General features: G+C 31.3%; 1 protein-coding gene across 1 annotated transcript; it reads right to left on the reverse strand.

Annotated features, from left to right (window-relative positions):
• Positions 1–11,321: 11,321 nt before the first annotated feature.
• LOC107001171 lies at positions 11,322–11,863 on the reverse strand. The gene is made up of 2 exons (XM_015199320.1): positions 11,770–11,863; positions 11,322–11,716 (listed from the first exon to the last, which is right to left on the reverse strand). Exons 1-2 carry the CDS (start codon positions 11,861–11,863, stop codon positions 11,322–11,324), a joined length of 489 nt encoding a protein of 162 aa, XP_015054806.1.
• Positions 11,864–12,676: the final 813 nt, after the last annotated feature.

Below are 12,676 nucleotides of genomic sequence, written 5' to 3' on the forward strand. Positions count from 1 at the left end.
GTGGGTGGGGGTGGAGAGGGGGTGGGAAAGGAAAATAATAATTGATGTGAAATGTGAATATAATGAATGAATTTGTATGCAAAAGTAATGTATCTTTGTAAATATAATGTATGAAATTGTACGGAAAAGTAATGTATGAATTTCTACGGAAAAGTAATGTATCTATGTTCTTATATACACACATCGGAGGCTTTATCCTTTTGTCTTTATTCAAAAATTTGAAAAAGATAAATGAAAGACTATGATATTGTAAATTATTTTCCATATTGGTTTCATTTTATAGATTTTAGTTTGACCAAATACAAATCTAACTAGTAATAATGATTTAACAATTTTATAACTAATAAAAGATATGCATTGACAGAATTTTTATTTAATTTTTTAGTCTTAGATAAGATACTTATGATAGTAAAATTATTTGATTCTATATCAATAATAAAAGGTAATGAAACTTTTCACTATAATTAATGTTTTTCCTTTAGTGGATTAGTGTTCTCCAATCAAATATTTCAAACTAGAAATTTATTTATTATCTTTCTTTATTAGGCAACGCTTCTCCCGAATGGATCCTGCGCAGTGTAAATTCATATTATTTATGTTTGTATTTGTACTTGCTAAATGAGATTCACATTTGTTCGTATTACTACATGTTGACCAAAGATATGTGTATGAGGTGAGTCATCGATTAATTGTTCATTCCTTTAAATACTTTTTTGATAGTACGTATGTAGTAAATGTGTGTACTACTAAGCAGCTACAATATAAAATTAGGAAAAAGGCATAATAATCCTCCTTGAATTTCGACAAAGTTATTCATTATACCTTTAACTTATCTAAATGTCATATTATCCCTTTGAATTTAATTTTTATTTATTATTTACAATTCTAATCTATATGATGGAGCTATTACCCACTAAACTAAAGTACTTCTTATAATTTAAACCCTAGAATTATTTTTGTCCAATTTGTTTTGTTGTCTAATTGTGGTTTTGCTCCAGCTTTATATACCAAATTAATGAAAGGAACTTGTACAAAGTATCAATATCTTTACAAGTCCATGATTATTACGTAAATAATGAAAACATGTGCAACTTATCAATACTTATATTTGAATACTAATTCCAATTTTTTTATGAACGTTTGTTACGACTTGAATAATGGAATATGTTTGTGCAAAGGGGAAAACATGAGCTTTTTCACGTTCAAACGAGCCCCAAAGTGGGAAAACCCAGATTTTACAATTTTTTTGTGAGGTATAGTCTATGGATTTTCGATGATATAGGATTGCAAATGTTTTAACTGATATTTTTCAAGGATGTCTATTACGACCTGATTGATAACACCAGTTTGTCCCGAGGGTAAAATATATGCATTTTCAACTTCAAACGATCCTTCATGAAGGAAAACCCATACTTTACCAAATTTTGTGTTTAATTCCATGGATTTTGGTTGAAGCATTCCAGAAATTTTTTTGTTAAGTATTTTCATGGACATCCATTACGATATTATTAATGGCGTTAGTTGGTCGCGAAGGATAAACAAGCGCATTTTAAAAATTCAAACAATCCCCAAATTAAGAAAAATAAAATTTTACAAATTTTCGTGTGTTATAGTATATAGATTTTTTGTGATAAAGTATTACAAACTTTTGTTGCCGAACTTTTTTATGGACTTCAATAATAACCTCATTAATGGTGTCACTTGGTTCCGAGGGGAAAACAGGCGTATTTTAATGTTCAAAAAAGTCTCAAATAAGAAAAAAAGCTATATTTTACCGATTTTCCGTTTGTGACACTATGGATTTTTGGTATGCAGGATTATGAAATTTTTTGTTAATTTTTTTCATGAACTTTTTTTACAACCGAATTGATGGTGAAGTTTTTCTCGAGAGAACAACGAGCACATTTCAATTTAAAACAAGCCCCAAAGGAGGAGAAAACAGATTTACCAACTTTCTTGTGCCATTGTCCATGTATTTTGTATGATAGAATTCCAAAAAATATTGCCGAATTTTTTTACAGACAGCCGGTATGACCTTTTTAATGTCGTCCGTTTGTCCCGAGGGAAAAATCGGTGCATTGTAAAGCTCAAACAAGTCCCAAAGCAGGAAAAACATATTTTACCGATTTTCCTTTTGCTATAGTCCATGGATTTTCGGTAATACAAGATTCAAAAATTATTGTTGCCAAAACTTTTCCTCGATTTCCATTACAACCTTCTTAACGGCTTTAGTTGATCCCGAGAGGAAAATAGGTGCATTTTTAAGTTCAAACCATTCTCAAAGTAGGAAAAGTCAAATTTTACCGATTTTCATATGCTATAGTCCATGAATTTTTTGTGATACAATTCTGAATTGTTTTTACTGAAATTTTTCATGGAGGTCTATTATGACGTTATAATGGTGTCACTCATCCTAAGGGGAAAAGAAATGCATTTTCTAGATCAAAGGATCCCCTAAGACGGAAAACCTATATTTATCGAGTTTTGTTTGCTATATTCAATGTATTTTTGGTGATAGGATTTCTCAATTTTTTTTGCAAAATTTGTAAATGGATGTCCTTTACGACCTTATAAATGGTGTAAGTTGGTCTCGAGGGTAAATCAAACGTATTTTCAAGTTCAAAAGATCCCAAAGTAGGAATAACCATATTTTATCAATTTTCATGTGCGTCAATAGATTTTTGGACTCCAAAATGTTTTTTGCAAAAATATTTCATGGAAATCAATAACAACCTTATTAATGGCATCACTTGTTCCCCATGGGAAAATGAACACATTTTCAAGTTCAAATGAACTTTGATGCACGAAAAAACAGATTTTATTGATTTTCTTGTTCCATATTCCATGGATTTTTAGTGATACAGGATTATAGAATTTTTTACTACCAAAATTTTTTATGGACACCCGTTACAACCTTATTTATGGAGAGTTTTTCCCGAGAGGCAAACATGTCCATTTTAAAGTTTAAACAAGTCCTAAAGAGGAAAATCAAGATTTTACAAACTTTTGTGTGCTGTTATCGAAGTATTTTTAATGATAGGATTATAAAAAAATCATTTTGCCGAATTTTTTTCGGAAATTTGTTACGACCATAATAATTGCTTCTGTTGGTCATGATGGGAAAACAGATGCAGTTTCAAAGTAAAAATAGGTCTTAAAGCAAGAAGACCAGATTTTATTGATTTTCTTGTGCTATAGTCCATTGATTTTGGTAATACAAGATTCCCTAATTATTTTTGTCAAAAGATTTCATGGACTTCTGTTAGAACCTTAGTAATGTCATAAGTTGGTACGGAGGGAAAACATACACATTTTTAAGTTCAGACGAGCCCCAAAAAAGGAAAAATACATTTTACAGGTTTTCGTGTGTAGTTATTTCGATAAATCGATGAATCAGTGAAGGATCCCATGCCCCGGCAGCCCTCCGAAAAAGTAAGGACTCATACGGACTTAGAAGCAAGCGGAGTAGAAGGCAGGTAAAAATCACATAAGAAGAGGGGAGATACATTCATGAAAAGAAAGAAGCCCTGCCGTGGAGACTGATCATTGATGAATAGAAGGTACTTATGCTTGCGGTTAAGAATCTATAATAGTACTTGTCGTGGGTTTATTTGTTACAAAAGGAGAACATCCCCTTTCCAAAACATTAACATAGGTTAATCTTAATACAGGCAAGGCATATCTCGTTGAATCAGTCTTTTCCTCCATATCACGTATAAGGGGAATCGAACCTCCTTTGCTGCTGGCGGGCAAATGTATAATGTACTAATTAGATCCAACATCTTCTTAGAGTAGATTTTGTCTTACCCCTCCCCTTACAGTCAAATAGTTGAACACCCCTTTCTTCTAATTAGTCACTACAAAAAATTTTGTTGAAACTTTTTATGGACGTCTGTTATGACCTAGTTACTGGTGTCACTTGGTCCTGAGGGCAAAACAAGCGAATTTTCAAATTCAAATGAGCCTTTTAGTAGGAAAAACAATTTTTGACCAATTTTCTTATGCTATAGTCAATGCATTTAAGGTAATAAGATTCAAACAAAAAAAGTGCCAAATTTTTTCATGTACATTTGTTATGAAATTATTAATGGCGTCAATTTGTCTTGAGGGTAAAACTTTGTGTTTTCAAATTGAAACAAAACCGAAGTAGGAAAAAAGCAGATTTTACCAAATTTTGTACGCTTATAGTCAATGAATTTTTGTTTATACAAGATTCCAGAATTATTTTTGTTGAAAATTTTCATGGACGTCTGTTAGGAACTTATTAATGGCGTCGGTTGGTCTTGCGGGTAAAATAGGCACATTTTCAAGTTCAAACGAGCAAAAAGTCAGAAATAGCAGATTTTATCGATTTTCATGTGCTATGTAGTTTATGGATTTTTGGTTGTAGAGGATTCCAAAAAAAAATTTCTGAAAATTTTTATGGACGTCCGTTATAACATTATATATCACATCAAGTGGTCATGAGGGGAAAACAGGTATATTTTAAAATTTAAATGAGCCCCAAAGCAGAAAAACCTAGATTTTATCAATTTTCGTGTGCTATAGTACATGGATTTTTGGTGATAGGATTTAATTAAAAATATTTAATATTTTTTTGTGGATGTCTGTTATGACGTTCTTAATGGCATCAATAGTCTCAATGGAAAAATAAGTGTTTTTTCATGTTCAAACGAGTTCTAAAGTAGAAAATACAGATTTTACCAAAGTTTCGTGTGCTACCATGGATTTTTGGTGATGTAGGAAACAACAATTTTTTTGTTAAAATTTTTAATGGGCATCCATTTTAACCTTAGTAATGGACTTAATTGATCTCGAAGGGAGAAGAGACGCATTTTAACGTTTAAACAAGTTCTAAATCATGAAAAATCAAATTTTACTAATTTCCGGTGCTATAGTCCATAAATTTTTGGTGATACAAGATTTCAAATTTTTTCTCACTAAAATTATTTGTGGACATTTGTCACGAATTGATTAATGGCACCAGTTGGTATCGAGGCAAATAGGTGAATTTAAAAGTTCAAACGATCCCCAAAGTATGAAAAACTAAATTTAACCTATTTACGTGTGCTATTGTCCATGAATTTTTGGAGATAGGCATCCGGAATTATTTCACTAAAAATTCATGGACTTTGTAATGACCTTATTAATGTTGTCAATTGATACCGAAGAGACAACAATAACATTTTCAAGTTCAACTGAGCCACAAAAGCCGGAAAAATGTGATTTTACTGATTTTTGTATGTTATAGTCCGTCGATTTTCGGTGATAAGATTCCAAAATTTTGTTTGCTGAAATAATTCATGGATGTACGATACAACATTATTAATGACTTTAGTTGGTCCTGAGGGGGAAAACTGTCGCATTTCCAATTTTAAATAATCCCCAAAGCAGGAAAAACCCGATTTTTAAAATTTTCATGTGCTATAGTCCATGGATTTTTCATTAGATAGATCGAATTTCAGTTAGTGAATTTTTTCGTTGACATCTTTTAAAACCTTATTTCTGATGTCAGTTAGTTTCGAGGGGCAAAGTACTGCATTTTTAAGGTCAACCCAGCCCCAAAGTAGGTAAACCATATTTTAACACTTTTTATGTGCTATAGTCCATTAATTTTTGGGGATAGAATTTTTGATATTTGGCTGCAAATTTTTTTTATGGACATACAATACAACCTTTTAATGGCGTTATTTAGTCTCAAGGGGCAAACATGTGCATTTTCAAGTTCAAACGAGCCCTAAAAAGAAAAAAACTTGATATTATCGATTTTCGTGTGCTATATAGTCCATATATTATTAGTGATACAACATTCCAGGATTTCTTTTGTCGAAATTATCATCGAGATCCGATATGACCTTATTAATGGTGTTAATATCTAGGGGAAAATGGACACGTTTTAAAGTTCAAACAATCTCAAAAGTAGGACAACATAATTTTAACGATTTTCGTGTGCTTTGGTCCATGGATATTTTGTGCCGAAATTTTTCATGGACATCGGTTATGACATTATGATGGCATCACGTTATTTTGAGGGGAAAACAAATGCATTTTCAAGTTCAAACAAACACTAAAGCAGGAAAAGTCACATTTTATTGATTTTAATGTTTTGTAGTTCATGGATTTTCGATAAAAGATTCCGTAATTGTTTTGCCTACATTTTTGTACGGGGGTTTGTTATGACCTTATAAATGACATGAATTGGTCAAGAGGTGCAACCATACGCATTTTTAAATTCAAATGAACCCTAAAGCAGGAAAAACTTGATTTAACCTATTTTCGCTTTCTATAGCTGGGTATGTGACCTCTCTATTGTTTTGTGTAATAATTGTGGAAATAGTTGGGGAAGAGCAATCAAGATGACCAAACAGATTGTGTATGCGCATGAGCATGGAAATTCAGGCCTTTCAAGTAGAAGAATTTAGCTGCCAACAAGATTTATAGCTTGCTGGAACACAAATTAAAATGATAAACAACGTTAGAGTTGCTTCTAGTGGGGTAGTCTGCATTGCTGACGTTCTCAGGCATGTAAAGAGAGAGTCTGCTGATTTCGACGAGACCTCCACTGCTGGGTATTTGATGAGCCTCGGCCTGTATGTAAACTCCGTCATTAAATACCTTTCGAGGTATTTCTTGCCTGTTTTTAGTTTATGTTATTTTTTGAAAATGCTTGGTTGTGTCTTTGAGCAATTGGATCACTTATTATTGTTATTCGTTTGGCTTCTTCATGCTTAAGGACGATCTCATAGTCAAACAGTTTTCATAAAGTTCTTCATTAGGTGATCAATGTTTCATGTGACCGGATGGCTGCAACGATAGTGTCATAGTCGGGCCCAAGTCCTTGGAGGATTCTCAAAGTAAGTTGCACATCAGTGATTTGTGCTCCACCTATTGCAAGTTCATTAACAATTGAATGTACTATCAGGCTAGAATCTTTGGTAAGACGAGCCAGTTGATCTTGAAGACAGATAATTCTTGTATGGGATTTATTGGCGAAGGAAGTATGCAGGGATTCCCAATATTTGTGTGCCAATGTGACTATTGCAATAGTTGATGCAAGTGTAGGTCCCACAGATGCTAAGATGGCATTTTTTACATGCTGATATTGCCGAAAACAATTCATAAATGGTTGATTCAGAGTGGTTTCATTGTTTCTCGAGATTGGAAGAGCAACAGTTGTGCCATCAGTATGACCGAAAAAGTTATGTCCGTTCATAAGAACCGACACTGATGCCTTCCACGTTGTGAAGTTGTGGCTGCCGGCATGTTTGATGGGTAATTGAAAGTCAGGGTTAAATTTCATGATGACAATGTTAGTGCTTGTGGTATATGCATCAACAACAGTGGTATTGAGGTCCATTTTTGCATGATGCAACATCTAGGATAAGAGGGGGAAAAATTTGGACCATACTCGTCTGAGCTTTTAGAGCCCTGATACCATAAAACAACTTATACGACTAGATTGCGAATGAGAAGCATTCTGCGTTATTCGTAAGATGATGAAGAATATATATAACTGATGATACAATAATGAGTCCTAAAGGGACACAACGACTAATCCTAGTTGTACAAGAAGATAAAAACACATTATATCTCTTTTTCGATGAAGGTTAAAAATTAAGAAAAATATGGAAATTACATATTCAGAAATAATTTTGTATTTACTATTTGTCATTAATATACAACTAGTATATGGGCACGTCTGTTTCATGTTTACTTCATGGCGATGAATCTAAACTATTAAAATCACATAATAATTTAAAAGATAGTATTTGAGTTACAATAAAAATATGAAAAGTAAAATGATAAACGTTTTAAGTGTATAAACTTATTAATGAAAGGTCAATGCACGATTTAACTTTTAAAAAATGTTTGTAGTGTATGGATAACTTGAAGAATTTTTTTTTCACTTAGTCCTCCCTTTATTATAATTTTGATATAGAAATTTTATATTTATTTTAAAAGATAAAATAAAGTAGCAAAAACAAATATGGAGGCACACTATCTTATGATTAACTTTCCCAAAATGGCTTTTTTGTCTCATAGAATAGAGTAAAATATAAAATTGTTCCTTAAAATATCCCTCTTATCTCATAGAATAGAGTAAAAATTATTGAAATTAAATTTATAGTTACAGGGGATATATATTTCAACAAGATAAAATGTTTGACATTAATTAGTAAAAAATAAATTCTTCTTCTAATTAAAGATGCAATAAAGTAATTCAAATTTATAAATAAGAAACTTATTAGAAGGAAATAATTAATGATTTAAAGCGCAATGATTGGTACTAAAATTAAGTAATTATATAAATAAAATATTAATATTTAATTAAATAAATCATATTTTAATTTAGTGGAGAGACAAAATGACAATATTAATCTTCATATAATTAAAAGTTTGTTAAAATATATTTTATATTTTTTTGTTAAAAAATTAATAGGAGCTATATATAGTCAAAGATAAAAGATCTTCTAACTTCTTAAGCATTTTGGTGTATCATTTTTTTGACTTTGGGATTTGGATATCACGATAATTTTAATATAAATTGTCTAAAAACTATTGATTTTATCCACAAGCACATGTAAGAATGATTCGTCACATATATTTAAAATATAAGATGCAGATATGTAAGTATTAATAATTTGAAATTAGAATATCTTGTAGGCATTAATTGTTTTACATGTCTTATACACTATTTTTATGATTGTATTTGTCTCATTTTCAAAAAAAAAAAAATACACCCTTCAGTTAAACATATTCTTAAAACAAAATTACAAATAAAATAAAAAGTATCATATATAGAAGCATGTTTAGCATAAGGCTACCAACGAAAAATAAAAAAATTCTAAGACAATCTTTTCCCTATTTTTTTTATTGATAATAAAAATTTAAACAAATCTATAGTAATAAATATTCAACTTTTGACCATAAAAAGAGTTAAATCTTTGAAGACAAGTTAATGGAAGTGATATTAAACTACATATATGCAGGGATCTTATCATAATTCTAATCTCGACAAATAACGAAAAAAAAAAACAAATACATCAAGCTTCGATATTCTAGTAATTAAAGTGTTATTCATCCCTATAATCTCATTATGCTTTGTAATCTTGAGACAAATCCTCTTGCCTTAGAAATTTTCTTCACTTGATTTAAGCATCTCTATTCTTCCACACACAAAAATTGTATCACATATAAATCTTTCTATGAAAAAGAACACTGTTAAAAGATTTGTATTTATTGGAAAAAATGAAGCTTTTGCATATGAAGATTTACTAACGAAGTTGAAAGATCAAGTGTACAAATATTATTTAACAACATAAATTAATTTGGAAGATGAATCACTTACATCTATATAATTAAATGGATGACTCTTATTTTTATTTTTATTTTGTATTTAATTTACTCACATCTATACCAACTAATAATATTATAGAAATTCTACTATTTACTATTTAATTAATTACGTATTTTAATAACATTTGAATTTATCATTAGGGTAAAATAAGAATTCAACTTTTCTACCTTAAAATTTTCTTCACTTGATTAAAGCTTCCCTAGTCTTCCATAAATAAAAATTATATTACATATAAATCTTTCTATGAAAGTACTAATTAAAAACGTGTATTTATAGGAAAAAATGTAGCTTTTGAATATGAATATTCACATTGAAAGGTCAAGTATTACAACAAATTAAAGATAAATATTAATTGAAAACATAAATTAATTTGGAAGATAAACCATAAAATACATGTATCTATTTAAAGGGATAACTTTTATATTTATTTTTTCTATAGAAATTCTACTATTTAGTGTTTAATTAATAAAATATTTAATAACATTTGAATTTCGTATAAGGGAAAAATGTTAATCCAACTTTGAAGATTGAAGCTTCCCACTTATAATAATACAAGTCCAGGGCACGTACGTTGCACGTGTGAGCCATGGTATGTTATATCATTCTCTGTGAAGATCCTTTTTAAATAAGTGTTTTCACGATTGGGTGAATTGTTATTGATGTAGTAGAAGCGTAAATTGTGTTTATTAGTCTTTTGGTGTTTACACGAGGTATTAGTGATGTTGTATAGTGAAAAAGATTTGACGCATTTAATATTGAGTAGGAAAGATAACATGCAGTTAATATGAAGTGTTTAAACAGAAGTACGAAAGTAGAGTTAATTGTTAATAATACTAATATTTTAACCTTATAATATAATATAATGTTAAGAAATATGATAATAGTAATGAATGAAATATTCCGAAAATGACCCTAACGCATTGAAGAGTGTGGGTTGTCGAAGAATTCATTATGCTTGCATAGGTTTGTTTTCGTCTTCTAAACCTGTGATTTGAAGAAACTGAATGTTGTTAGCAGATAATATTTGTAAATATTTATTTATATGTGTTAGAATGACCATATATGTATATGGGGTTATCGTACCTAAAACTTCCTTATAGATGATCTTCTTTGTGTATGTTCCTTTTTGACGTTTGAGTTGCTCTGTTAGGACAAGTACTTTTGTTGTGGACATAGATATTCCTCTTGATAGCGCCGTGTACAATTGACCATGTGAGAAAACATGTTGGGGCAAATACAAACCAACATTGTGAATGGTTTGAGCTTGAGCTTTATTTATAGTCATTGCAAAACAAAGGTGTATGGGGAATTGCTTTCAAATGAATTTAAATGGATATCCTTCATTTTCTGGTGGTGATAGTTGTATTAATGGAAGAAGCACATGTTTTGTTGTAGAATGACCACTTGATATTTCTGCATGCACGACATTTTGAGAGAAACCTCGACATATCATTCGTGTGCCATTGCATAAGCCACTTGACGGGTCTAAATTCCTTAGCAACATGACAGGTGAATTTTCCTTCAATTTAAACTGCATTTAATAAGATATGTCAAAATCTATCCATTTTATTTTATTTTTTCCGCCTCTAGTAAGTTGTAATGTATTTTGTTCAATCCCTATGTGGTGGGAGACCGTTTGGAGTTAAAGTATTTAGATATTCTTCTTGATAATAGTTGTTGGTGTCATCTTCTGCTGAGTCAAAGCTATTTAATATCTTGATTTCACTTGGGAATTGAGATATTAACTTATTGTTAATTTTATGCACATGGTCATTTCTGCTTGCTAAAATAGCTCTTTCAGTGACATATTTTGCTCAAGCAACATTTTCTTGCAGGTTTTGAAATATCTCTTTTATTATGGATTATTGTGGAATTCCATCATGAGAATGTTTGATTGTTAATTGTTCTGGGGGGGGGGGAGGATTAAATTTTCTCTTAGTGTTGGTTCATCACCGTTACCCACTCAATGTAAGAAGTCACTGAATGTTGGATCTGTTATTGCTCTCATGTTTCTAGTAAATTGAATCTTCTTCATCAAAGGCCTGAGATATGATTTGACCAAGCTTGCATTTACAATTTCTGCTCGAGTTGATTTTGGAACTACTGGTAACACCTGCCGAAAATCTCCTCCAAAAACCATGACTTTTCTGCCGAATGGTTTAGCGATGTCCATTATGTCTCTGAAGCTCCTGTGCACTGTTTCTATTGTTTTTTGTCTGACCATTGGTGCTTCATCCCATATAATCACTTTTTCTTTTCTAAACAATTTGGAAGCACCACTTTGCTTTGACATGTTTGTCATAGTTGATTCACTTGTTAGAGGAGGGATCTCAAACCTTGATTGTGCTGTACGTCCTCCTGGTAAGATTGAAGCAGCTACGCAACTGGTGCTGTTGCCAAACCTATCATACCTCTTGATCTAACCTTGACCAGTAATGCACGGTATGTGTATGTTTTTCCAGTTCCCCCGGGTCCATCCACAGAATATTGCAGTTGTTCCAACATCGATTGTTTGCATAATTTTTGTAAAAGCATGATGTTGTTCTTGATTTAATTGTGACTGTGCGTCAAAATCTTCTTATGGTATCTGCACGGACATTTATTCATATATTTCTCTACATTCTGATAAACCAACTTCGAGGAAATTGTGATTTAGTTGAGGAATGTCATATATGTCTATGCTCTTGCCCATACTTTTGCAAGAAATTATTAATACTATTCAGAGTAGATTGTAGTATATTATTGTGTGAGTTGCCATATAGCCTACTGAAGTCCTCCGACATATCCTCATAATAAATATCCTAGAGTTTTCTAATATCAGTTGGGTTACAATGAACCAAAATTGTAGCAAACAAACTTCTAAGAGCCAATGGCATTTTGAAGACAATAGTCTCTCTCAAACATTCTGATATGTCGTTGTCGGAATCAAGTAACCCTCTTCCTTTGGCTGCTTCTTTTAAGGTCTGACATTGCTTGCCATTGACCGTGAGTATGTCATTTAATGACAATGGTCTCCTTACATGGTTTAGTAACAACCGCTCATAATATATTTCGCCTTCTCGAGGATTAGCTATACAATATAATCAATATGTACTAATTAATAATTTCAAAAATTATCAATATGTATGTACTACATTCGGCTTACCGATTGCAATGCCACCAATTATAGATCTTGTATTCCTTTTTGTCCAAGTCTTTACCTTTGAATTCCAAACATAATACTTTGGGAATTCTCTATACAAATATGTTTTTGCTTTCGAGTCAACTGAGCATATTCTAATATACTCGGTCAACATTGTTTGCTTGACACCATCCCAG

The sequence above is a fragment of the Solanum pennellii genome, chromosome 10 (assembly GCF_001406875.1).
Source record: "Solanum pennellii chromosome 10, SPENNV200".
NCBI classification, from domain to species: Eukaryota; Viridiplantae; Streptophyta; class Magnoliopsida; order Solanales; family Solanaceae; genus Solanum; species Solanum pennellii.

Coding starts and splice junctions, on each gene's coding strand:
- LOC107001171 (XM_015199320.1), bottom strand. CDS start 11,863: ATGTTGGAACAACTGCAATATTCTGTGGATGGACCCGGGGGAACTGGA. Junction 11,717..11,769: donor GGTCAAGGTTAGATCAAGAG/GTATGATAGGTT, acceptor CAATCTTACCAG/GAGGACGTACAGCACAATCA.